Below are 27,181 nucleotides of genomic sequence, written 5' to 3'. Positions count from 1 at the left end.
GTGGGATGCTGTGGCTAACAGGAATAATGTGATTCTTGGATGCATAAGTAAAGTACTATAAAATAGGGAAATGGTATTACTTCTGTATATAGCACTGGGAAAATCATTACATGTTTTCTACTTCTAGTGTCCACACATCAGAAAGCATGTTGAATTGGAAAGGATTAAAAAGGGCTACAAGACTGCTTTGGGGAAGTGCAATATATTTTGCTTATATGTCAAGTCAGTTCTTATAGGTACCTGCATGGGGAGAAGATTCCAAATAGTAGTGGTCTTTGTCAGTTAGACTAAAGGCATCCACTAGCTGAAAGTTACATAACTTCAGATTAGAAATAAAGTGCAAGCTTTTTTTTTAATTTTATTTAAACAAAGTGAGTGTAATTAACCATTGAAAAATATACCAAGGGATGTGGTAAATTCTCCATTACTTGAAGTCTACATCAAGACTGGATGTCTACAAATCTAGACTTGATCTAGCTCAACCACAAGATATGGGCTCGAAGGAGTAGTTACTGGGTGAAATTGTGGCCTGATTAGATCATAATGATTTTTTCTGGCATTAAAATCGTTGAACAAGTTAGAGTTGCAGTCAACAAAAAGAAAAAAATCAGCATCACTTATTTATTATAATAAGATGCTATGCTCGATATTGTCCCAGCTCTGGGCCTGAATTGCTTCTTTGCCCACTCCTGTATGAGAGCAGTTGTTTGACAGTCCTTTATAAGAAATTTCGCCCACAGTCTTCATTTTATTGATAGATTCTTCGAGGCTCACCCACGACGACACCACCATCTGTCACAGCCTTTTGGAATCGCTGGATCTGGTTTTAAAGAAGGGAAACAGCTGTAAAATATAAGGTTTAAAGTAGTTTTCATCCCCCCTATCATCCCCCCACCAATTAAATCTGCCAGTACTGGAATAACAGGAGTCCTATAAATTAGTGTTGAGATGCAAAGCCATGGAGGCCCCCTGAACTGCAATAGCAGAAGAAGGTGTTGCTTGTCAGAGATAAGATGCTCTGATAGGATGTCCACATGGCTCTGAGCTGAAAGAAGAGGGGATTGGTAGTTCTTTCTTGGTTAAGGTACATTGCTTGAGCCACCTGAGGATCACTTTAGTGTTCAGGAGCAGTAAAATTTGTGTAAAGAAATCAAGTGCAAGGAGATGGATGCTTACCGAGTCACAGCGATATTCCCACGGGATAACAGCTTTAAAGGTCACAAAGTTGATTCCTGCTTCCAGACAGCGTTGTGCCACCACACGCCCAATATTTTCACATGCCGCCACTCCCCTGGGACTGTACAGATGTCTCTTTATGGCCCACTCACGGGTGGAGGCTGAGACAACGACATTCCCACTGCAATGCTCAACAAAGGCCTCCACATAGTGCTGTGTCCGCTCAAGCCGTAGTCTGGATGAGGGAAAAAATAAATATCATGAACATGAAAGCTAATCACAGAATAACAAATCACTGCTCAAGAACTCCATTTCATTATTTGTTATATTAGACTGTGTCACACTGAAAGAAAGACAGCTTCACTATTCTGCAGCAAGGGAGATGTACGTTAGATAGGAAAAAAAGCTTTTTAACTATAAGGATAGCTAAACTCCAGAATAGGCTTCCAAGGGAGGTTGTGGAATCCCCATCATTGGCAGTTTTTAAGAACAGGTTAGACAAACACCTGTCAGGGATAATTTAGGTTTACTTGGTGCTGCCTCTGCACAGGGGACTGGACTTGATGACCTCTTGAGGCCAGCCCTACATTTCTACGATTATTTGTTTACAACTCTGAAAACAAAACTTTTAGGAAAAAAGCTAAAAGTTGATAAGTTACAATATATGTGACTATGGCATCATTTCTAAATTTTAAAACAAGGAAAATAGTCAAGGACATCATAAATTTTGTGTTTCTCACTTATAAAGTAGAAAGAAAAGCACTACAACAACCTTAACACTGACTCATGGATTTTTAAAAGTAATTGTTATCTAAATATTGTCTTTTAAGGGACACTATTAGGGGAAATATCAGGTGCCGGGATTCTGAACCCTTTTTTTTTTTGGCATACCAGAGCACAGAAGCAAAAGACACTCTGAAGAGGTAACTAGAGCCCTAAGTAAAACTTCTGAAACACATTTTAAGGCTGCAAAGGTTATTGCTTGTTCAAAAGTTTGCAAGTTTTTTTATTTTCACTGATTTTATTCTCATTAATAGTTAATTTGTAAGTATTTTTGTCCACTGATGTATTCAGACTTGTATAAGTGGAACCTTAAAGCAGTAATTCCTACACAACAATATGTTTACTTATATTCAACTAAAGATTTCAGGGCTATTCAGAAAACAAGATATTTCTCTGGAATTAAAAGCTCATTTACAACTTTTCTATTTCATTTGGAATCAACAGCAGAGAATTCTAACTTGCTAATATTTCTATTTGTTGGTACACTAAAACACTGTGGGCCTGTAGTCTCAAGAGTGATTAGTGATTTTGGTTGCCCAACTTGAACATCTTTAAGGGCCCCGATTTTCAGACGGCAGGTGCTCAGCACACTTTAAGGTGTATCTTGTTTTCTGAATGGAGTGAAATCTTCAGTTGAATTTAAGTAAAAATATTGTAGTGTGGGAGTTATGACTTTAAAGTTACATTCGTTAATCCTGCACTATTGTTAACAGATTTCTGACTCACCTATGCCAATACTCTCTCTTGGGCCATGTTGTTTCCCAGCCTCGTTCCTTCCTTGCTAGTGCCAGCAGCTCCAAGTTACGAGGATTTCGGTTGATGAAATCTGGGGCAACAACCTCATTTTCCTTTGTGTCCACTTCACCCTCAGTGGTTCTGAAGCTGGCTACAGCAGATATGAAACGAAGCCCTTTGGGGAAATCAGGAAAACAACAAAGAACTAGAATATACACAGAATACATAGATTGAGTCTACAAAGCCTGAAATGTAGAATTAGTGATCTGAAGATTTTGGGTGAAAATCTTAGCGGAATTGAACAGTTTTCCACAGTATGTGGGCTGAGTTGTAAGTTGAATGCAGAAGGCATACCACATTTCCACTTATGATCTGCAACAGTGAGTTGACAATTTTTTCGTGCCTATAACCCAAATGCATAAATGACAGAAAGATTATCTAAGGATTAAAAAGTTATTCTTAATGAAAGTAAGTAATTGCCCAGGCAACTGCCTGTCTAACTGAATAAAGACATCCTAGACACCTCTGCCAACATAGTTGAAACCTGATTTGCAATAGTGATTTCTAGCTGGACAGTTGTATGTGCAGATTGCAAATGCCAAAACTGGATAATTTCATGATGCAAAAAAAATATCTAATAGAAACTGATCATTGTTTATAAGGAATAGTGCCCTCCATTTTGAAGGGTCCAGTAAGGTTTGTGTACATAGATCACTTCATTAACCATTCATATTCAAGCCGCTCTGGGGTGAAGTAGCTGTTTAACAGTGCACAGCTGTGTAACAATGTTGGGCAGGAACCAAAAGTTAGAATATTCAGAAGAGGGATACAAGAAGCATTTAGGTATGCCAATACTATCAATGTTAACATTCTTTCTTATAAAAATGTGCCACGGGGATCTTCAGTAACCACATACAGGAAAGACCTTGGCATTCAGATACCACAGTAAGAATCTAGGAAAAGCTTCCCCATGTAGGCAAATTATACTATTATGACCCATTACAGGGTGTCTTGCTCCTTCTTCTGAAGCATTTAGTTCAGGGGAGCATCAGAAACACAACAGATAACTAGATGAGCAATTAGTCTGTGTATGGTGATTCTTGCATTCCTATAAATGCCTAGGTACCAAAGGCAACACCTACAGGGACAGAGTACTCCCAGTACCTTCCTGGAGCACTGGGTTCGCCCTAACCCAGAGGAAAGCTTGCCACCAACAGACCTTCCTAAAGCACCCGTGTTTCCGTGAAAGACTCCCTGCCAATGTGCTGTCCCAGGCCAGAGCTGACCTGCCTGAATCCGGGTAGGCTCACTAAGCATGGGGTACGACCAGTGCAGGAGGCTCAGTCCCAAGAACAAGAGCCTCGCGCCCACCCTCCAGGGGCCGCCCCGGGAAGCGGGATACCTCCCGTCCGCCTGGCAGCGCAGAGCGCGTTACCGGGACTAGCGCGTTGAGTGTCGGCGACACTTCATTTCGCTGCTCGCCCATGGCCCTGGCACCCGAGGCCCGCCCAGCCCCGCGCGGGCGGGGTGAAGACACGGGTCGGAGGATCGCGGGGGTTCCAGGGGCGGGTGAGGGCAATCGCGAGGAGCGGCGGGAAACCACCTTTTCCGGCTCCCTGGAGTTTCCCGGCCGCGGCACCCAGCAGCAGCAGCAGCCCCCGGCTCCTCAGCGCCATCGTGGCCGGGCAGAAGTCGCGGTGAAACGTCCCCCGCGCTCACGGCCGCCCGGGAGCCACCATCTTTGCTGACCCGACCGGCTCGGCTGCTCCGGAAGCAGACAACTAACTTCCGCCCTCACCGTGCTGGCTGCCGCCCTTCCGCAGCGGGGGCGGAGCTAAGAGGAGACAGTCAGCTCCGGCGAGAAGCAGCCCCGCCCCGTGCACAGCGCTTGTGTGCGGCGTAGGTCCGAGGCCTACGAGGCAGGCGCCTCGCTGTGCCAATAACCCCCGTGCTCAGCGGGGTTCCCATCATGGGATGGGGAACGGTTTTAGCCTTTGTAGTCTTTCAGCTCAGGTTCGGAGGCAGGTGGTAAAGGACAAGTGCCTGCTAGTATTGCTCTGGATCACACCTTTATTCCCCGGGCCAGAAATAAACTAAATCTCTAGGACAGTGGTTCCCAAACTGGGGTTTGCGAAATGTTACAGGGGGTTCTCAGGAAAAAAATCCCTAATAGCGGACAGAGCTGTCCCTAGGGACCCCAGGCACCATGGGGCCAGCAGCCCGGAGCCCCTGGACTTCCAAGAGCTAAGCAGATCAAAGCAAGCATATCTATCACACTCAAGAGATTTAAACTTCAAGACTCCTTATAAGAAATGGAAAGGGAGGTAGATATTTTTTGCTGTTTTTAAAATTAAATAGGCAGCTAGTATTGTTTTTAAAATTATTATGAAGAACAAGTTTAAGCTTTGTTGTAACATGCGTTGTTTGCCTGGACTGCTCAAGACCTGAATGCTTGTGTAGGAGGAACTCTAAGTTGGCTTCTTAAATACCTTCATACTTGTTTCACATCTGATACTCCTTGATGAAACATAGGAGCCTTGTCTTATAACAGGCTTATTCAAAGTGATACAAGCTATGAAAGTGAGATCTTGGAAGAGTGTTGCCGTTTTCGTAATGTAATAAGAATACTGTAATGATAAATAATAATAATAAATAGTGTGTAATAAGCATGTCATAAAAACAAATTTTATATTTCCAAGATCACTGCTTTTATAATTTATACTCAGGTAAAGTTGAAAATCCCTGGAAATATTCATTTTTAGGAGGGGGTTCGCAAGACGACATTTTAGTGAAAGGGGTTCAGAGGTTGATAAAGTTTGGGAACCACTGCTCTAGGACAATGTTCTCCAACCTTTTTACACCCAAGATCACTTTTTGAATTTAAGGGCAACCCAGGATCCGCCCCGCTCACTGCATTTCCCCTTCTCTTCCTCGCTCGCTCTCCCCCGCACCCTCAACTCACTTTCACTGAGCTGGGGTAGGGGGTTGGGTCTCGGGGGGGGCGGTCTCTGGGCAGGGTGACCAGACAGCAAGTGTGAAAAATCGGGACAGGGGGTAGGGGTAATAGGAGCCTATATAAGAAAAAGACCCCAAAATCATGACTGTCCCTATAAAATCGGGACATCTGGTCACCCTAGCTCTGGGCTGGGGCCTAGGGGTTTGCAGTGTGGGAGGGGGCTCTGGGCTGAGCCTGGGGCAGGGGGTTGGGGTGCAGGAGGGGGTGATGGGTGCAAGCTCTGGGAGGGAGTATTGGGTATGGGGGGGCTGTGCAGGCTCTGGGACTGAGTTTGAGTGCAGGAGGGGGCACAGGCTGCTGGCTCTGGGAGGGGGTCAGGGCTAGGGCAGTGTTGGGATGCAGGAGGAGGAATGGAGTGCTGGCTCCAGGAGGGGACTCAGGGTTGGGGTGCTAGCTCTGGGAGGGGGCTCAGGGTTGGAGTGTGAGAGGCTTGGGGTGCTGGTTCAAGGCTGGGGCTTGCAGTGCAGGAGGGGGTTTGTGGTACTGGCTCCAGGAGGGGGCTCAGGGCTGGGGGTTAGGGTACAGCCTCCCGCTGGGCAGCACTTACCTCTGGCGGTTCCTGGTCTGTGGTGCAGCGTAGCTGCTGCTAAGGCAGGCTCCCCACCTACCAGGCCCTACACTGCTCCTGAAAGGGGCCAACACGCCCCTGCGGGGGGCATGTGGTTCCACACGCTGCCCTTCTCTGCTAGCTCCGCTCCTGCAGCTCCCATTGGCCACAGCTCCCCATTCACGACCAATTGGAGCTGTGGGGGCAGTGTATGCAGGCAGGAGCAGCACATGGAGGGAGACCCTGTGTGTCCCCCCCGCAGCAGCCCCAGGGCCACTTCCAGGAGCAGCATGGGACAGGGGCAGGCAGGGAGCCTGCCTTAGTGGCAGCCCCACTTCTCCACCAGAGATCGCGATCAAGTGGGAGATCCTCTAGGATCGCCATCGACCAGATGGTGACCACTGCTCTAGGAAAAGGGGAGTAAGTGAAATGTCCTGAATCCCTGCCATTTCTCCAATAGGGAACCATCTATGCACAGGATGGGATGTAATCAAAAGCGTCTTTTATTTCTCCTTCCTTACTAGTTAGGAGGAGGCTCATATTGAGTCAATTTGCTGAAAGGCTGGTCAGGTTAGATACAATTTTAAAGTTACTTTTAATTTCTATAGGATTTTTACATTTTACATTTTTTACATTTTACAATTTACATTTAAAAAAATTTAAATCAGATTTGTATATACTTGTCACTAGTTCTTTATTTCTTGTTTTTTCATGAAATCTGTTTACAGCTATGCACTCTACAAGCATTAGCCTTACAGGCTAGCATTTAAGTCTTATTATCCTATCTTTAAAAATGGAGATAGAAATTATTTTAGCAGATGGAATATCTAAAATGTATACAAGAGATATCTGGGGCAGACAGAGATTGTGCAGATTAAGAGAATCTTACTATAGATGAACGGAAATGGGAGTGATGCTCCACCATAGAGAACATTATTCTTGATTGCCTAATTTTTAAATATAAAGTACTCAATGAGAAATTATGTGTGGCCTTTGATAGAATCAAAAGCTGTTTTGAAGTTTACAATCAGACATTTTAGAACAGCTTGTTTCAAACTGGAATTTACCCAAGCACATTATGCCTTCTCAGATCTCGGTGTGTGACCTCACTAAGGCTAGGTCTACACTGGGGGGGGATCGATTTAAGATACACAAATTCAGCTATGCAAATAGCATAGCTGAATTCGACGTATCCTATTCGACTTACCCCGCTGTGAGGATGGCGGCAAATCGACCGCTGCGGCTCCCCCGTCGACAGCGCTTACTCCTCCTTACGAGGTGGGAGTACACGCGTCGATTAGGTGATCGATTTATCCGTCTAGATGAGACACAATAAATCGATCCCCGAGAGATCGATTTCTACCCGCTGATCCGGGCGGGTAGTGTAGACTAGCCCTAAGGCCAGAATTAGAAAAGGAAGGCAAGGTGACTCCACCAGCATTTTCGGGAATTTCAAAGGGGGGCTAGATTAAGCAGAGATGACTTCTGGCTCTTTATTTAAATTTTATATTAATAACAAAAGAAAAATTAAAGGAGCTTGTTTTTCTTTGTTATTCTTAGGTTGACTGAAGTGTCATTGAAGTGCTGTACATTTGGTTAATTTTGCAGTAAGTTATCAAGCTAAAACGCAGTCTCGTGGGGCTGTAGACTACTGAAAAACTCTGAAAACTGCACTGGATTACTTTTGAAGAAGATACTGGCTCTGCTCTACTAAACTCCAAGGTTACACCAAGCACTAGGGAATTAGCCCTGTGCCTTGCTGCTAAACTGCAAGAAGACATTGTCTAGGTTTATGGCTACTAAAGCAGCACCTTAGCTTCCTGCAATTAAACCCCCCCAAGCCTGGGGAGAACATTTGCGATTTCCAACGAGCCCGGCGCTGGAGAAGGGTCGAGGATTGGGGGGACGGCGCAGCCCAGCCCTGGCAGAACTAGGGCTCTGCGGTCCGGGACCCGCTGCAGGCGGGCGGGAAGCTGGTTTGCGGCGTTTCCTCACCGTTAGGCGCGTAAAGCCCAATGACACGAACATGCGGGACTGAGAGCATCCGAACCACTCAGCTAGGGTTACTATATTGCAATACTGCAAAAAGAGGACACTCCACGGGGCCCCGCCCCCGCCCCTTCCCCGCGCCAACTCCGCCTCTTCCCCAAAGTCCCCACCCCAACTCCGTCCCCTCCCCTGAACGCTCCGTCCCCCTGCTCCTCCCCCTCCCCTGCTTCCCGCTAATCAAATGTTCACGGGAAGCCTGAAACAGGCAGGCAGCAGGTAAGTTGGGGCGGCGGGGGCGCGAGGAGGTGCGGCCCAGTCCGGCCCCCCCAGCCAAGCGGCTCCCTCCGCCGGCCGGCCCCAGCCAAGAGGCTCTGGCCCCGGCGGCTCCAGACCGGCTCGGCTCCGGCCCTGGCCCCGGTTCTGGCTGAGCGCGCCGGCCCCAGCCGAGTGCCTCCGGCCCGGCACCGGCCGAGCACCCCCAGCCCCGGCCCTAGTGACTCCAGCTCGGCTCGGGCCCCAGGGCACCGGCCGACTGGCTCCAGCCCTGCCCCGGCCGACTGCCCCCAGCCCCGGCCCCAGCGGCTCCGGGCCAGCTTGGCTCGGGCCCCGGTTCTGGCTGAGCGGCCCCGGCCAGCGGCTGAGCACCCCCGGCCCCAGCCCGGATCCAAGCCCCATGACCCCGGCCAGAGCACGGCCCGATTCTTGCTAAAGCCAGCCCTGATTGGGGGAGTTGTTAGTTTTGCTGCAGCCACTCCACTCGCACTCGGGGTCCCCCGAGCGTCTTTTGCACAAGTGCGAGTGGCTGCAGCAAAACTAACAACTCCTCCGATCTGTGGGGGCACAGAGGCAGCAGGCGGCATCCGAGCTGCGCTGGGGAGAGCGGCGGGAGCCGAGAAAGTTGGAGCCTGGGGAGGAGGCGGTCCCCTTACCATGCCTCCCTATTTTACCAGACATGTCCGGCTTTATTGGAAATTCCTCCCGGGCAGGGATTTGAGGACCAAAAAGCCAGACATGTCCGGGAAAATCCGGACGTATGGTAACCCTACACTCAGCACTGAGCCCCCAGGGACTGCACCCTGCTGGGCCGGGCCAGGCCGGCCCCTTGCGGGTGTGCTGCTAGGGCGGGGGCGCGCTGGGCCCCGCCTGGAGACAGGCGCAGAAGCTCGCTTGTGCCGTGCGGGGGAGGGGCCGTCTCAGCAGCGGCTTCCTCCCTGTGAAGCGACGTTCCCTGTACTGGGAGTCCCTAGGCCAGCCGCCCCTCCTTCACAAGGGGCGCGCACCCCGCCCCCACGCCTTCTGGAACCTCCTGGAAGGAGACAAATAACCGTCGCTCCTAGCCCCGCCCCCTTACCCAACATGCAATGTGACTCAGGGGGAAACTCAAGGAGCAGACGCGTTGCTAATCTCAGAATCCAATCACTACCTTCAATCTAGGCACCTTCTGAGCCGCATTGCAACGGGCTGCTGGATTGGACAGAAGTGTTTAACATCATCATGATTCATCGCCGTTCCTTTCTCCCCACTTTGCTCTGTTCCCTCCCCATCATACACTGCGGTTAGGGGCCAGTTTCCCAGCAAGCCTTGCGGCGTCACCGGCGGATTCTCCTGCAGCAGCGCGTGTATCGCTGTCTCTCTGCGCGCGGGGAAGATGGAGATGGGGTCGCTGGCCGTGTTCGGAGAGCGGATCTCCGGGGAAGCGATCCGCGGCCAGAACGGTAACGGCTGCCCGAGCGCGGAGCGGGGCCCCGGGCGCCTGACTCAGCGGCCGCTGCCGCCATGTGCTGCCACGGCGGGGCGGGGTTCCTGTAGCAGAGGAACCCGGGCGCGGGAAGGGGCCAGGCCCCGGCTCTCAAGCTCGCTTGTGTCGACGGGACGCGGCCTCAGGCCTCAGTCCCTTTGACCCCCATCGTTACGTGCCTCAGCCCGAGCCCGCTCAGAGCTCGGCCCAGGGTGGTGGCTGCCGAGAAGCAGCTCGTGGCTGTCCACGGGCCCGTTACTTCGAGCCGCTTTCCCCGCGGCGGCCCTTGGGTGGTTGCGGCGCGGTGGCGCCCGCGTTCACACGGAGCCGCCGGGCACGGGGGCGCTCTTGTCTCGTTGCTGTTCGCAGCCCGATTCCCTTTAGGGCGCTCGGCAAACCCGAGCTCGTTGTTACGTGAACAGCCCCGGCCGCCATTTTTGACCCGCCTTCAGCAGGAGAGACTCGGGGTAAAGCGGTGTGAGACTTATCCCGCCTGGGTTCTGTCCTGGGACAGGCCTGCGGCTCGCTATGGGGAAAGGGCCGAGAAATCGGTAACCGTGTGCCGTGAATGTTTTCCCTGTCACTGAAACGTCTGACGTGCCTGTGAACAATAGTGACCATCTGATCACACCCCCCTCCCCACCGCGGGGCTTTGCTTCCCGATTGGGTAGAATTTATGAAAAGTGGCCCTTGTAGTTACACTGAAGATTAAGGTTACAAATGGGTAAAACTTGAGATTGGTACTCTTAAGCTTTTGCCTACATGAGACCATTCTTGTGTGTGTCCTACAAAAGATTATTAGTGTTATTGAATATAAATTATGAATGACTTTCAAAGATTAAAGCTTGCTGCATATGAAAGTCAAGAGCATGAAGACTGAGTTTCTCACCCTCTAGTATAGATGCTGTTTTAATATGTCTGAGGATCAAAAATAATTTTGAGATATTTTCTTAACTCCATCCAGTCACTGTCAATTAATAAGCGAATACCAGTATGTGCCCCCTAGTGCTAGTATAAAATCAAGATGTGTTAATTAAACAACGGGGTAGATAGACTAGTTTTGTGTGAAAGTAATACAGCTTGGTATAAAGCTTTGGTCCCAGATCCTCAAAGGTATTGGGGGGGGGGGGGGGCGATGTCTCACTACCATAACTTTGAAAATCTGGGCATTAGCTCATTTGGGATGGAATCAAGCCTGGTGCAAGACAAAGACAGGCTTAGATGTAGCTCCCTAGTACTTCACTAGCCCATTAGCCCACCTTTGCCATAGCTGTAATGATCTCTTTGAAATGTTGGTGAGTCTGGAATCTGCAGTGTTAAGTTTTAGTCCTCAAAAGGATTCTTTGTACCATCCGTCTCAGTGCTTCAGACAAGTTATTACAGGAGCCCTGCACTATGAGCAGAAACCAGCTGTTTTTGAAGTGGATGCTGTGTGGGTAGAAACATCAGGTGTAGAAAAGTGGTACATATCTTAGTAAAGTCTAAGGAAGCCTCTGATATACAGGCAAATTTGGGAAATAGCAGTTAAATCTTTTTGTTTTTTACAAAGAGTTGATCTCCGGAAACAAAAAATGAGCGAGTTTGGTACATTTAAAGCTTTAAAGGAAAGATCAGATTTAAACTGGACCCTTCCCATTTGACTACCACTCCTTCAGTTTACAGATTGAGTGGCTATGCTTATGGGATAGAGAAAATACTGCCAAAGTCTGAAGGAGAAGATTGACAATATCTTTTTCCTATATGAAATGGCAGAACACAGAATGAAAAGATTCTGAATGACAAACCAAATTACATCATTTATTTCTTTGACCTAGAAAGTTTTTTGGTTATTTCAGTAGCCAAAACAACATCCTTCGGACACCTTACTTGTTCCAGACATGAAACTGCTATTTTGTAGTATCAAAGGTCCAGATCTTGCAATCAAGTGAGGTCATGGACCCTTACTCAACCACCCCTTTTGTCCCCACTTTCCTGGTCAGATTGGCAAATTTGTTTGCAGGATTGGAGTCTAAATAAGGAGTCATTTTATGTCAGGTTCCTGAAATTAAGAATCTGCTGACAGAAAAATATACTGCTCTTAAAATAGATATTTGGGAAGAAATAATTATTTATTTTTATTTTGCTTGATTTATACAGTTATGGCTGCAGCTTCAATTGCCAACATTGTGAAGAGTTCTCTTGGTCCAGTTGGTTTGGATAAAATGTTGGTGGATGATATTGGTGTAAGTAAGCATGTCTTTCATGTTAACTTTTAAGAAAAGGGCTTACGTATTAACAAACTTACACTGTAAATTAGTGCTGTGACCTGTTCTGTTTCTGCTGAAGGCATGTCTGTTTTTTTGTAAAGTGTTTCTATCTAAAATATGCTTCATGGCTCTAATTTACATTTGTTAGTTTGACCTCTTTTTCCATTTTGTCATTAGGGATGTAAAATACTAAACGGTAAGCATTAGTCTTACTGTTAACCCACCGTTAACCTCCAGCTCCGAGCGGGCTGGCCGGAGCAGCCACAGCCCCTCTCCCTTTAATCAGTTAACTGGTTAAACATTATAATTTTAATCGTTTAAATGGTTAACTTTTTAAATATTTACATCCCTATTTGTCTTTATTTTATTTATTTATTTATTGAAGAAAGCCTTAATTGTAAACTATGGTTAACTGTTACTTCATCCATGATGTGCTCCCTTATTTTATAACAAAATTAACTCTTGCTCATATGCAAGTACGTTTGCATTTCAATAAACTTTTTTTCTCACATGGATACTTGTGTGACGGGTTGGATCACAGAAACCCCCTTGGGACTGCCACCTGATGTGCCTAGACTACCTCTCAGTCCGTTTTCCCTGCCAGCTTGGGACTTCAGTACCTTGCCTTGTTTGAGCCAGACACGCTTGCCTGCTGCAACCACAGATCCAAGTCTGAACCACATCCTCCACAAGCTGCAGGCTTAACTGAAACAGCTTAAGAAGTGCTCCTATCTCCAGCACTCAGATACCCAGCTCCCAATGGGGTCTAAACCCCAAGTAAATCCGTTTTACCCTGTATAAAGCTTATACAGGGTAAACTCATAAATTGTTCGCTCTCTATAACACTGATAGAGAGATATGCACAGCTGTTCTCCCCCCCCCCCTCCTCCCCCACCCAGGTATTAATACTTACTCTGGGTTAATTAATAAGTAAAAAGTGATTTTATTAAATGCAAAAAGTAGGATTGAAGTGGTTCCAAGTAATAACAGACAGAACAAAGTAAATTACCAACTAAAATAAAATAAAACATGCAAGTCAAAGTCTAACACAGCAGGAAACTAAGTGCAGGTAACTCTCACGCTCAGAGATGTTCCAATAAGCTTCTTTGACAGACTATCCTCCTTCTAAGTCTGGGCCCAATCCTTTCCCCTGGTACAGTCCTTGTTCCAGCTCAGGCAGTAGCTCGGGGATTTCTCATGACTGCAGCCCCTTTTGTTCTGTTCCACCCTGTGGCAGGGCAGAGGTATAAACCCCTTGGATGCCCTGCTAAAGGTGTTCTGCCGTCAACACCCCCCCCCCCCCCCTTCCTGGCAGAGCGGCTGGGGGCGGGGACCCAGACACTCAGCAAGGAGCTCAGTTGCAGGCCCTAACGAGGGCAGGCTCAGGCTGGGCTGGTGACTGGGAGGAGATATAAGCTCAGTGGGAAGCTAGCCAGGGGAGAAGACAGGGGGACTGCAGCTGTCTCTCTACCAGCTGCAGGAAGCCTCAAGGGTGAGAAGACCCAGGGAAGGGTCAGTATGGGGATCGGTGTTGGGCGAATTGGGATTGCACTAAGCACTGTAAATAAAGAGACACGGGTGAAACACCTGAAAGAGGCGTTGGGACCCTTTTCTTTGACCAGCCTAAGCAGAGAGCACAGGGACGAAAGGGAAGGAACCTGTGCAGACCCTGTGACACCCCCCCTTATATAGCTTTGGCACAAGGCGGGAATCTTTTGTCTCTTTGGGTCCCCACTCCTCCTAAATGGAAAAGCCTCAGGTTTAAGATGGATTCCAGTACCAGGTGACACAGCCACATGTCCTGTGAGACCCCCCCAAGCCTTCATTCTTCCCGGCTTGACTCACAGGAAGGCTTGCAAGTAAACAGAGCCATCTACAGTCAATTGTCCTGGTTAATGGGAGCCATCAAGATTCCAAACCACCATTAATTGCCCACACTTTGCATAATTACAAGAGAACCTCTGAGTTATATTTCATATTTCTAGTTTCAGATACAAGAATGATACATTCCTACAAATAGGATGAATACATGCAGAACAACATAACCTTTGCACAGATATGTTACATGGCATATCTAGTATAAAACATATTCCCGTTATGTCATATTTACATTCATAAGCATATTTCTATAAAGCACTATGGGGTGCAAAGTCACAACTTGTACTAACATTGTTTAGAACGGCACAAAGAATGAATAAATCAAAACTTATTTTTGCTGCTGTTGACATGCATGCTGTTGTCTTTAAATTATTGTACATATTTTAGAATTAGGTACTGTTGTACATAATTTGCATTGGCTAATGTTTATAATAAGATAGAACCACATCCCATTTTCAAATATTTAGACCAGGTGATAATCTGATTTCTATCTGCTGTGCTAGCCTGAAAGCCAAAGTGAGATAGCCTTATGTAATTAATAAAAGGTAATATTGCACATTAGCTTAAACTGAGATTTGTAAATAACTGTATTTAAAATACTTTATTAAAAATAGACAAAGATATTCAAGCTACATTTAAGAAATCTTCCCTAGTTTTTATTTATACAACATAAAGAATTCTACCATCTAAAAGCTCATGCATATTCTTGTGTGCCAAGGCTCCCATCCTGCAACACATGGTTCATGGGGATTAGTCGTGTGATTACATGTGTATGGTTGTAGTATTGAAGACTTGGCTTAAAAAGACAAAGTAAACTCTTGAGGTAAATGGTCAATATGCATGATATTGCACTAGGCATATCATTGTCATTAAAATGTCTTCTCATATTTTACAGTTTAATAAAGTTTAAAAATAAATTAGTATGAATATCAATCTTTTGTTATTTTTTTAAAACTAGGATGTGACCATTACTAATGATGGTGCAACCATTCTGAAGCTGCTGGAGGTAGAACATCCTGCTGCAAAAGTTCTGTGTGAGCTGGCAGAACTGCAAGACCAAGAAGTTGGAGATGGGACCACCTCAGTGGTATGTAGAAAGTTTTACAGGCAGACATGCTGAAAGTCATTATCAAATGCAGCTTTTGGCATATCATTATAAATCCTGGCACTGTGCAGATTAAATCTGGACCATTTCATCATGTGACAACAAATTTCAAATGCATCTGCCCCAGTGCAAACTGAAAATTGCTTTGAAGCATGTCATAAACATACAGCTACGAGTAGCATAAAATCCCTCCTTTATCTGTAAAGGGTTAAGAAGCTCAAGTAACCTGGTTGGCACCTGACCAAAAGGACCAATAAGGGGAGAAGATACTTTCAAATCTGTGGGGGAAGTTTTTTGTGTTCTCTCTCTTTGTGTGTTCTCTCCGGGTCAGCGAGGAATCAGGGCAGGGAAAATACATCTCCTAAAACCATACCTGAACTAAGCATTTAAGATTACAAATTGTAAGTAATAGGAAGAAAATGCGTTAGATTATCTTTTGTTTTAGCTTGTGAATTTCCCCTAGGCTAAAAGGGAGGTTTAGTCCTGGTTTCTTTTTTTTTTTTTTTTTTTTTTTTGTAACTTTAACGTTTTGCCTAGAGGGGAATCCTCTGTGTTTTGAATCTGATTACCCTGTAAAATTACCTTCCATCCTGATTTTACAGAGGTGCTTCTTTTACTTTTTCTTTATAATAAAGTTCTGCTTTTAAGAACCTGATTGGTTTTTAGTGTCCTAAAAACCCAAGGGCTGGTCTGTGCCCACCTTGTTAACCTATTTGGTTCGTATATTATTCTCAAGCCTCCCCAGGAAAGGGGGTAAAGGGACTTGGGGGATATTTTGGGGAAACAGGAACTCCAAGTGGTCCTTTTCCTAAATCTTTGTCTAACTCAGTTGGTGGTGGCAGCGATACCGTTCCAAGGACAAGAATTTGTGCCTTGGGGGAGTTTTTAACTTAAGCTGGTAGAGATAAGCTTAGGGGGTCTTTCATGCGGGTCCCCACATGTGTACCCTAGAGTTCAGAGTGCGGAGGGAACCCTGACAAAGCAGTTCCTGGAACCGGAGTAATGAGGGGAGACCACTGTACAAAAACTAGCATCTCTAAGCATGCTTGCATTCTGGAAAGGGGTTATTCTTTACTTACTGGCTGCAATTTGAGAATGATCATTCCTTCCCTTCCTGTAGTTATATTTGAGAGTAGCTTCTGGGTCGAAGAAGTTCTTAATTCTCAACCCCTTAGAAAAAAATTGAAACATAGGTGGACTAATCGATGGAATAGAATCAGCTGATTCCAGACAACTCATATCAGAACCCCAAAATCAGTTCAGAGTTAACTAGTGAAACAGAAGAATTAGAATGGTTTTACTCATTAATTAATCTAAATGATGGGGAACTTCTCATATTCTTCACTTACTTGTTTGTTGGAGCAAGAACTACTGTTTATATTAAGACGTGCCCATTTTCTCAGTGAATCTTTTTCCTCTTTTCAAACAGGTAATTATTGCTGCTGAACTTCTGAAAAATGCAGATGAATTGGTCAAGCAGAAAATTCATCCCACCTCTGTTATTGGTGGCTATCGTCTTGCTTGCAAGTAAGATAATCTATTTCAGCGGAAATATTTGTATTTTGCAAATCTAGTGTTCCATTGTATCCAGTGAACACTTACTTTACCTTAATCCTGTATTCATTATCACCAACAATACAGGATTTTTTTCTAAGCTGATAAATTGTAAAGACTTGTGGTGGTGGTGGTTTGTCAACTTGGTTCTAACTCATCATTTAGTCTGCATTTCCCCGCAGAGGGAAATTCTACTAACAAGAAATAGAGAGAAATTGTTCTTGAAATGTTGTTGGTTTTTATTCAACAGGGAGGCAGTTCGCTACATCAATGAAAATCTTATTATTAACACAGATGAACTTGGCCGGGACTGCCTTATTAATTCAGCTAAAACATCAATGTCCTCCAAAATCATAGGAATGTATCCTTTGACTTGGTAATAATAAATTGGAATCTTAATTTTAAGAAAATGAGGGATATTACTGCGGAGAGCTTGAGTATCCACTCTAAATCCCATGGCAGCAGTTCTTAGTCCTTATCCTTTTTCATTATAAACCCTTATTTTAAGAGTTATAACTCCATTGTGAAAACTTGTTCTTGGTATCAACTTGGCATAAAAGGTGTATTCTGGTTTACTAAACCAAACCCTGCTTGTTCACAGGACAGTTGCAACAAGTTTTTAAATCTCTCCCTTACCAAAAGAGGAAAATGGTTTGTATCACATTTGTTAAAACCCTTAATCCTTAAACACAAGCTACAATTAACCACTTCCTTAGATGCTGAAATTGTAGCTGTTTTCTCTCACAGAAGCTGCCCCAGAGGCTTGAAGGAGCTGTTCTAATCTAAACAGCTACTTTCATCCCCCTAATAGTTGTAGAAAACATGATGATGTGCTGTGACCCTTGCCTATAATTTTTCTTGTCTTTACCAATCTTATGTTTCTTTAAAAACAAAACTCTGGTGAGTTTGCCTGTGTGTGGTTTTTTGTTTGTTTGTTTGTTTTTTAAGTATAACGGCTTTAAAAAAAATGCTCTTTCTGCCATTTACTACATAACCCATCACCCTTTTCTCCTTCCTGGGGCTGCCCAGGGGCTTTGCCCCTGTGAAGCCCACTCTGACTCAGTTCACATTCCATCTTAGCCAACATATAGCTTATATTTTGCATTAGATAGAGAGAAACATTTTAAAGCATTCAAGCAGGTGATCACCCACACTAATCCTAAAAGTGTCTCCATTATTCCAGGCAACATTCCTTCTTGCAGTCTGTCTTCCCACTGTAGTTCAGTGATGGTTACTTGCTTATGACATCCATTTGTTTCCTTTGAAAAACTGGTTTCTAATTCAGGATTCTGATCTGACTGGGATAAAGCAGGCAAAAATAGGCTGTGTGCGCGCAAGTTTTGTGTACACAGTTTTGTATGTAGCAAATATATTATCATTGTGAAAACATGAAATAATTTGATATTTTTAAAAATTTACTGGTAATCCAGTTATGTGGACTTGCCATTTCTTCTGAGCTTTCCAAAATAGTCATATTGTATGCAAATAATAAATTTTATATTTTCAATTTAAGTCATATCCTTAATTTAATTTTAATGTATTTATTTATAATCTGCTTGGAGACTTGTCAGATGTCAATCTCAACTGATGTTCTGGGGTTTAGAGCAGTAGTCCCCAAACTGGGGGGAATGCCCCCCTATGAGGGCGTGGAGGAACGTTTGTGGTGGAGTGGCAGGGCCCATGTCAGCCTCCACGGGAGCGTGAAGCAGGAGCACCACCCATTCCCACTCTGCCCCCACCTCAGCTACAGGCCCCGACCGCAGGCCCAGCTCCCAGGGAGGGGGACGGACCAGGTATGGGGGGTGCATGATGAAAAAAGATTGGGGACCACTGGTTTAGAGTGAAGCCACATGAATACGTGCAAATGCCACAAATAATGAGGAAGACATACCAGTGGTAGAAGCCTATAATTAACTATTACTTGTTCTTTCTGTTTAAAGTGCCATGCCCGTGGATGGTATCGTATGCAGATGTTAACTGCTTGTTGACACAGTAGAAGAAATTACTGGAACAACTTGTAAAATGCTCTGTGTACAGTTTGCTTGGGAATGGGAGTCAGGAACACTTGAGTTCTAGTGCTGGCATTGCCACTGATTTGCAGTGTGGCTTTGGACAAAACATTTAAACCCTGTCCTAGTTTTTTCTAGCTGTAAAATTAGATTAATAATTATTTTACCTCATAGATGCTTCAAGGATTATTTTAAAGGCATGTTAATATAAGGCAGCCTATAAATGCTGTTTTTAGCATTAAAATCAATGTATATTATGCTAGTTGTCTCTGTGTAGCTCATTTTAGCCTTAACAGTATTTTAGTGATGGTGACTTCTTTGCCAACATGGTGGTGGATGCTGTGCTTGCAGTTAAATTCACAGATCAAAAGGGTCAAGCCAAATATCCAATCAGTTCCATTAACGTTTTGAAGGCACATGGCCGTAGCCAGAAAGAGAGTATTCTTGTAAACGGTTATGCACTGAACTGTGTGGTGGGCTCACAAGGTAAGCTCAGATTTTGTTTTATAAGCTTTCAGTGAGCAGAATGACTGAAGTTTATTTCTGAATATTGCTCTTATGTGGATGTTTCTAGTGATGTGAAGAATTGGCTAATAAGCTATTGTTTAGAAAAATTAAAAACAACCCTTGAAACAACTTATAAGTAAATGAATACATTCTTAAATAAAACCAAACCCTACTCTAAGCAGAAGTTTTTTGCCCCAAAAGTGAGAAGTGACAGACTCTGTGAAGTCCATGGGCTCTGCTGTTGTGTTTTATGTGAAAGGAACTTGGGTATTGCAGTGACACACCACGGTATAAAATCCAAACAGAAAAATTATGGTGGTTGCTTTAATATACTACGTTGTACTTCAGTGTTGACACAACTTGGATAATTATTCCCATTTTACACGGTCTTATAATTACATGTCAAATATTTGTGTCATTGAAACACTATCCTGGTTCCCCAGTCGAAGGTTGTGTTTTTCTGAAATTTTGTAAAGTTACTCTAGCAGTTTAAATCAAATAAATAATTTAGCAGTTTCTAACTACCCATCTGTAGAAAAATAGCAGACACGTAGGTCCAAATTCTCCCCAGAAACTCATGGGCAGCTACTAAGGACTTCAGTGAAACTTGCATTCATGTCTGAAGTCAATATTTGGCTTTGAAATCTTGTTTCAATAAGGATTTTTTAAATGAGATCTAAGATCATAAACATTTTTAAATGTTTAGTCTGTCTGTTCACATTCTTGCATTTGAATGATGGAAATAAGCTAATCGCTTATCTGGTCCTTAATAAGTGTCTAGTAGATCTCAGGTTACGTTTGAAATGCATACATTGCAGTGGACTGTTTATTTAAAAACTTGCAATTTAAAAGAGACTCAAGGAAATATTTCTATTGCCCATAAGGTTTTAAAACGTTTTTTTGAAGTCTAAATGTTGTGCAGTCTTTGACCTGACTGTCTCATCATTGTTTATTACATCAGTTACTGTGCAGCACTTTGCATGTGTCAAGAAATCACACTGTCAGGTAAAACTTGTGAGGCTTCAGTAGTCAGTGTTGAAGGAATGTGCATTTCAGTGACAAAGTCTGGAATACAGCAGAGGCTGCTGTTAAGTTGCTAGTGGAGAGGAGGTTGACTGTATTGCTCAGCCTATCTAGCAAATAAGTGAGCAGCAATAAATGTCACCCAAGGGAGTTCCATCCAGCCCTCCTTAGCTTGAGGATAGTTGACTGCAGTGCAGGGCCTCAAAGGTGGACAGTGTAAAAGCAAGGAAATTGGCTACTGTCACTAGAACTAGGTTACTATATTTTGACATGTTCCACTCTGTTAAAATCAACATGTTTTTATTATCCCTTACTGGGACCATAGTAGGGCCCTGCTAAATACATCAGAGTTCTCTGTAGATTTACATAGTGATTACACTGGATACCAACAGGTCAGTTTTACCTGTGGTACTAATACATCTTGAACTTCTAGCTCAACAATGTAACAAACTGGGAAGCAAGGAGTCATGGAAAGGTGCTCTTCCATGCCTTTGTATGAAGAGGTAAATTAAGAAAGCAGCTAAGATTATGTCTGCGTATTGAAGAATGTCTTACTACCCTTTTCATTGTTCTTGTCAGAACATTTTCCCAAGTGTGTTTGTGAAAAGAGTTGCAGGGGGAAAAAACAGCCTTAGATGGGTAATTGTGTGTGTGTGAGAAATCTAAAAAGTAAAATAATACATCACAACTATTTTGCATTTTATTAAGCATTTTTAATTAAAACTTACTTGTAACAACATTGAGTAAAATACCATTTTTATATAGGTATGACCAAGAGGATAGTTAATGCAAAGATTGCCTGTCTTGACTTCAGTCTGCAGAAAACAAAAATGAAGCTTGGTGTTCAGGTGCTGATCACAGATCCGGAAAAACTGGACCAGATTAGACAGAGGTATGCTGGGTTTTTAAAGCAAATGAGCACATTTTCAAACTAATTTTGGTATTTTTAATTATGTACTGGGTGTATGGGTGTTCTGAAGAGTGTAATAGGCAACAAAATTAACTACAGAGGTAAATAACACATCATCTCAATATAAAATACTGGTGGAAAACATTGATCATAACTTGATTAAAATGTATTTGGATAATCTGTGTTCAGTTGAACTGTATAATTGTATTGAATTATGAAGCAAAAACCAGTTACATTATTTAGAATCAATTATTGGGTTGATTTATATCAGCAAATAGGAAACTTTGATTTAAATAATTGATTTACAGTGTTTTACGTTTGTACTTTTTATTTTCCTAAAGAAAGATTGATTCTTTTATTGGTTGGTGGCCACTAAAGTATAGCCTGTACACTATATTTGGCAATTTTTGCTAACCAGGTGGGTACACTGTGTTTGTATGCTTAAGCAAATATCTAGCTTACACCTACATTAATTCAGATTCTTAATTTTTATTATATCAGAAAATGGTGAATGATGCATTTGTTAAGATTTTTTTTTTTTTGCGTGTGATTTGTGTTGGTGCATTTGGATGGGTACAGGAATTCAATTAAAATGCACAAACAGAATTGTAAAGTCTTTTATTCGTTAAATAAAAAAAATTATCAAAACATGTTTTGAATTTAAAACTGTTTTATTAAACAAAGGAAGTTATTTAATTGAACTGATTATTTCTGCCCACCAAGTCCTTCGGTATTTTAGAATGAGTAGATCTCATCCTCTCAACACACACTTTTATTCCTAGGTCAGGAGAGGAAACAAGACTTCTTGATTTTTCAGCTTCCAGTCGTTTCTTAACTTTGAATGTACTAGTTGTTGAAAAAACTGAAATGAATAAAATATTCTCTCTGAGCCTGTGGAAGGGGTTACTGCTGTCAAAAGCTCATTCAGCACTTCAAACTCTAGTGTGTAGCCAGTGTTCTCCACAAGTTCAGTGGTATGTCCAGAGATGGAGATTCCACAACCTCCCTAGGCAATTTATTCCAGTGTTTAACCACCCTGACAGGAACTTTTTCCTAATGTCCAACCTAAACCTCCCTTGCTGCAGTTTAAGCCCATTGCTTCTTGTTCTATCCTTAGAGGCTAAGGTGAACAAGTTTTCTCCCTCCTCCTTATGACACCCTTTTAGATACCTGAAAACTGCTATCATGTCCCCTCTCAGTCTTCTCTTTTCCAAACTAAACAAACCCAATTCTTTCAGCCTTCCTTCATAGGTCATGTTCTCAAGACCTTTAATCATTCTTGTTGCTCTTCTCTGGACCCTTTCCAATTTCTCCACATCTTTCTTGAAATGCGGTGCCCAGAACTGGACACAATACTCCAGCTGAGGCCTAACCAGAGCAGAGTAGAGCGGAAGAATGACTTCTCGTGTCTTGCTCACAACACACCTGTTAATACATCCCAGAATCACGTTTGCTTTTTTTTGCAACAGCATCACACTGTTGACTTATATTTAGCTTGTGGTCCAATATAACTCCTAGATCCCTTTCTGCCGTACTCCTTCCTAGACAGTCTCTTCCCATTCTGTATGTGTGAAACTGATTTTTCCTTCCTAAGTGGAGCACTTTGCATTTATCTTTGTTAAACTTCATCCTGTTTACCTCAGACCATTTCTTTCATTCCAAACCACTTCTTAAAGTTTCTTTAAAACTTAAGCAGCAAACATTCCTTAATACTTAATTTAAATTAAATTAAAAGTATTATAGTAAATTTCGGTAGATTATTGTAATTTCAAATCGGCTTATTTTTAAAAATAGAAATACTTTTTGTATTTAAATATATTTCTGTTTTTTAAAATTATCAATTTTTGTCCACCCTGACATACAGTCATGTGATGGTTTCTTTTCTCCTTAGAGATCTTAGCTTTGCGCTACTGCGAATTATTCAGATGTTTGTGTATGGTTTAGCTAGTCGATGATTTTTAATCCCACTTTTATAATTTTTGGTTATAAGTAAACATGTACCCGTTATCTCTTGCAGAGAGTCAGATATCACTAAAGAGAGGATTCAGAAGATTCTGGCCACAGGTGCTAATGTTATTCTAACCACTGGTGGCATTGATGATATGTGTCTGAAATATTTTGTGGATGCTGGTGCTATGGCAGTACGCAGAGTTTTAAAAAAGGACCTTAAACGTATTGCTAAAGCAGCAGGAGGTATGTATATATTGTGCTTTTGGTCGTAGTGTAGACTTTTAGTAATATATAGTGTTTCCAAAGCTGTTGGCAACCAGTTCCCTGAGTACTATTGGGCTGATCCACATACAGAGTGATAAGGAAGTATGCTTGGAATAGAAAACATTCAGGTGCTACAACGCCCTGACAAGGAGCACCTCACTAAGTAAAGAGGAACCACTGAAAAATTGTGACTGCTGAAGATGTGCAGTGAGGGGAGACATTGGCTGGCATACGGAAGGCTCTGTCATGCTAGGGGACACAACCACAGTATATCTTATCTAGAAGTCTCTGTTAACCAGACTTCCATAAAATGGGGATTATGGAAGTCTGGTTAATCTAATTTCCAGCTTTCTTTAGTGATTGTGAATTTTAAGGAAAAAATTCCGTCTATAGTATAAAATTATTCAATCCCAAAATGCATTTTATAAGGATCATCTAAAAGAGATTTTGATAGTTCAAGTCTTGTTAGAACCTTGCAGAACAAACTGTGTATAACTTGTTTTTAGCAGCAGTGTGAAAACTATTAATACAGAATATGTGCTGTAAAGAGTAAAAATGAACCCAGAGAGACTAAGGGGGACTATAAAATACAGTAACTGACTTAAAAAGTGAGGTTGGGCCTACAGGACTATTTATTTCCCTCAATTGCTGGCTGGATTAGAGATGCTCAATCTTGCATTTATGCTTAATGTTAAGGAATACTGATGACTATTACCATTCTGTTTGCCCTGTAAAAGTAAAACCATTTGTTGTGTGAGGTTGATAAATAACAATGAGTTGGTATTGTCCACACTAACTTCACAATTTTGCATTTGTTTTAAAGCAATCATTTGTTCGTCTCTGGCTAATCTGGAAGGTGAAGAAAGCTTTGAGGCATCAATGCTGGGACAGGCAGAAGAAGTGGTTCAAGAGAGAATTTGTGATGATGAATTGATTTTAGTCAAGAAGTAAGAACACTTTTCTAGAGTACATCACGCCTTGGAAACCTATTTTGCTAAACCTTTAGCTACAACTTCCCATTTGTTTACTGCCATGCAGTCTCAATGCTATGAGCAGTTATACGCGTGGGATAGAGTATAATAAGGCCATTGTAAATTTGTGATGAAACAACCGATGTTTCACCATCCTTGCTAGGGCTGGACATCTTTCTCAATCATACCAGTTACAATCTATCAGCCTGTCCTATTGTTGTGTAGTTGACTTAAAGAATGTCTTTGAATAGCTTATCTATAACTACAAAAATTACTTTTCTAAATATTGATGTGTGAAAATGTAGAGGAAAATCCAGTCAGAATGGTGTAACTGTATTATCAAGCTTCACTAGTGATTATGGGGATAAAGGAGTGGTTATATTGTGTCTTCTTTGACACTACCTACATTTGAAAATGCTGCATACTAAAGTTTGATTAAAACTAGCTCTGTATAACCTTTTGGTGCTGATTTAAACCCATTTAATGGAAGGAATTAGTATTGTCACATGAATATCAAGAGCAGCAATTCCTAACTGAGTGCATTTTTCCTTTTCCCTTTTATGATTTTGGTATGCCACAGTGATAGGAATGGAAACTTGTTTGTGCCTTGATCTGCCTCATCATAAAACATGTCTACACACTTAATCAGTTTCCCATGTTTTCTGGTGGGATCCCCTGGTCTCGGTTTCATGAGACTAAAAGACATTCTCCAGGATGTTGAGTAGATTACAGGCACTGAGTTTGTATGTTGAATAAAGAAATCCAGGAGTGGTACTGAGAGGAATCTAGCAGAGGAATTGAGGCCGTTTTTTTTTTTTAACAATCTAAAATCTCTAGTGGCAGTAAATGTGTTTAAAATGCATGCATTTCTATGACTGGTAATGACCATTTTCGTTTTCTCACTCCTATGGTGTGGAAATGCCTTGCCTTTCTTGCTGAGAGGTAAAGAATTTTCTGATAGGGTGAGCAAATCAAAATGCATTAGCCAGGATAGAATATCTGGGATTGTCTGAGAGGGGTTAATGTGAACTGACGGGTTATCTACAGATGTTGCAAGTGATAATATAACCCCTTTAGGAGTAATATCCTACATTAAATGTTTGAGGAACCTAGCTGTAGCAATGAGATGGTAAAATAGCAAAGCTTTTTCTCCAGAAGAGTTTTTCTGATCTGCATGAAGATAGAAGCATGAGTTAACTGACTTTTCCTCATTTTTGGACAGTACCAAGGCTCGTACTTCTGCATCAATTATTTTACGAGGAGCCAATGACTTCATGTGTGATGAAATGGAGAGATCCTTACATGATGCTCTTTGTGTAGTTAAAAGAGTATTGGAGTCCAAGTCTGTGGTACCAGGTGGTGGTGCTGTAGAGGCAGCACTTTCAATATATCTTGAAAATTATGCAACCAGCATGGTAAGTGCAGTTTACAAAATAACAATGTTTCATTGCATAACACTAAAACTTCTTACTGTGGTGGTTCTAATGCATGAACTTTGCTTTTAAGTACTTTGAGCTTGGTTCTGCCAGATCTTGAACTACTATTTTAATACACCAAAATATTAACTTCATTCTTCAAAACAACTAAGAAATAAACAGCCTAGTACTGGGAACAGAACAGTTCTTCCTCTCCCTACATCTATTTTCCCCCTTTATTGTTCATACTAAATGTAGATTAAGTGTCTACCTGCCTGTGGTGCTCTAAAATTATGGCTACATTTTTCCTCTTGTATTGCATGAATTGGCTTGATGGGTTTCAAAGTAAATAACTCTTCCTCCCTCTCATTTAGGGATCACGTGAACAGCTTGCTATTGCAGAATTTGCAAGGTCTCTCTTAGTTATTCCAAATACCTTAGCAGTAAATGCTGCCCAGGATGCCACAGATCTTGTTGCAAAGCTGAGAGCATTTCACAATGAGGCTCAAGTTAACCCAGAACGCAAAAATCTGAAATGGCAAGTATCCATTCAAACAATTAATAGAAGTGAAAGGGGTTGCATTTAAGTGGAGGGCTCTGTCTTAAGAGATTTGTAAATATTGACTGCTTGTGTAGAAGTCCTGTTACAAAATATAGTGTAAATTTACTTTTGTCTGAATTTCCGTTCTTCTCCTGGGGTGTAGTTTAGCTGCTCCTATGCACCATAATTTAGGAACTATGAGCTTGCTCTGGGAAACTTTATTTTCCTTCAGATAAGCATAGTGGTAATCCTCAGAAGTTTATGCTCTAACTTTAGCCAAATTATGTGTATTACCATAGTGCCTAGCACCTATGTGCTACACCAATTAGACTTGTCTAATTCATTTCTTGCTTGCAGGATTGGTCTTGATTTAATCAATGGGAAACCTCGTGATAACAAACAAGCTGGTGTGTTTGAGCCTACAGTAGTCAAAGTAAAGAGCTTGAAATTTGCAACGGAAGCTGCAATTACTATTCTACGAATTGATGATCTTATTAAGTTGCATCCTGAAAGCAAAGATGATAGAGGCGGGTGTTACGAAGATGCTGTTCGTTCTGGAGCACTTGAGAACTAGTCTGGCTTTTATTTATGTTACTGTTTAATTGTTCATCTTACACTTCTTCCCAGTATTGTACCTAGAGTGTATGTTAATAAAATAGGGGTAGTTACAAGAGAACTTGCTGTCAAGTTTGTGTTCTTTATTCAGCACAGTAAGTCCAGGGCTCAGAGGTAGAGCTTAGGGTTGTAAGTTCTATTTATCACATCCTCCCTGCTAAAGTTAATTACTTCAAATGACTAACTTCAATCATTGTCTAAATTATAAA

General features: G+C 42.7%; 2 protein-coding genes and 1 non-coding gene across 3 annotated transcripts; 2 read left to right on the top strand and 1 right to left on the bottom strand.

The window, feature by feature from the left end:
• Positions 1-339: 339 nt before the first annotated feature.
• MRPL18 (mitochondrial ribosomal protein L18) lies at positions 340-4,463 on the bottom strand. Its single transcript, XM_065401245.1, has 4 exons — positions 4,298-4,463; positions 2,686-2,869; positions 1,177-1,411; positions 340-820 (listed from the first exon to the last, which is right to left on the bottom strand). The coding sequence occupies exons 1-4, from the start codon at positions 4,368-4,370 to the stop codon at positions 749-751; spliced, it is 564 nt and encodes a 187-aa protein (XP_065257317.1). The 5' UTR covers positions 4,371-4,463; the 3' UTR covers positions 340-748.
• A 5,332-nt stretch (positions 4,464-9,795) lies between these two features.
• Positions 9,796-27,027, top strand: TCP1 (t-complex 1). Its single transcript, XM_065400558.1, has 12 exons — positions 9,796-9,961; positions 12,121-12,206; positions 15,067-15,195; positions 16,643-16,740; positions 17,018-17,128; positions 19,081-19,262; positions 21,072-21,198; positions 23,234-23,409; positions 24,254-24,377; positions 25,624-25,816; positions 26,191-26,354; positions 26,715-27,027. The coding sequence occupies exons 1-12, from the start codon at positions 9,895-9,897 to the stop codon at positions 26,929-26,931; spliced, it is 1,674 nt and encodes a 557-aa protein (XP_065256630.1). The 5' UTR covers positions 9,796-9,894; the 3' UTR covers positions 26,932-27,027.
• Positions 11,613-11,747, top strand: LOC135876933 (small nucleolar RNA SNORA29). Its single transcript, XR_010561343.1, has one exon. It is a non-coding gene; the product is annotated as a small nucleolar RNA SNORA29 (small nucleolar RNA).
• Positions 27,028-27,181: the final 154 nt, after the last annotated feature.

This window comes from Emys orbicularis, chromosome 3, assembly GCF_028017835.1.
Source record: "Emys orbicularis isolate rEmyOrb1 chromosome 3, rEmyOrb1.hap1, whole genome shotgun sequence".
NCBI lineage: Eukaryota > Metazoa > Chordata > Testudines > Emydidae > Emys > Emys orbicularis.
This window is presented reverse-complemented; position numbering and strand designations above follow the sequence as displayed.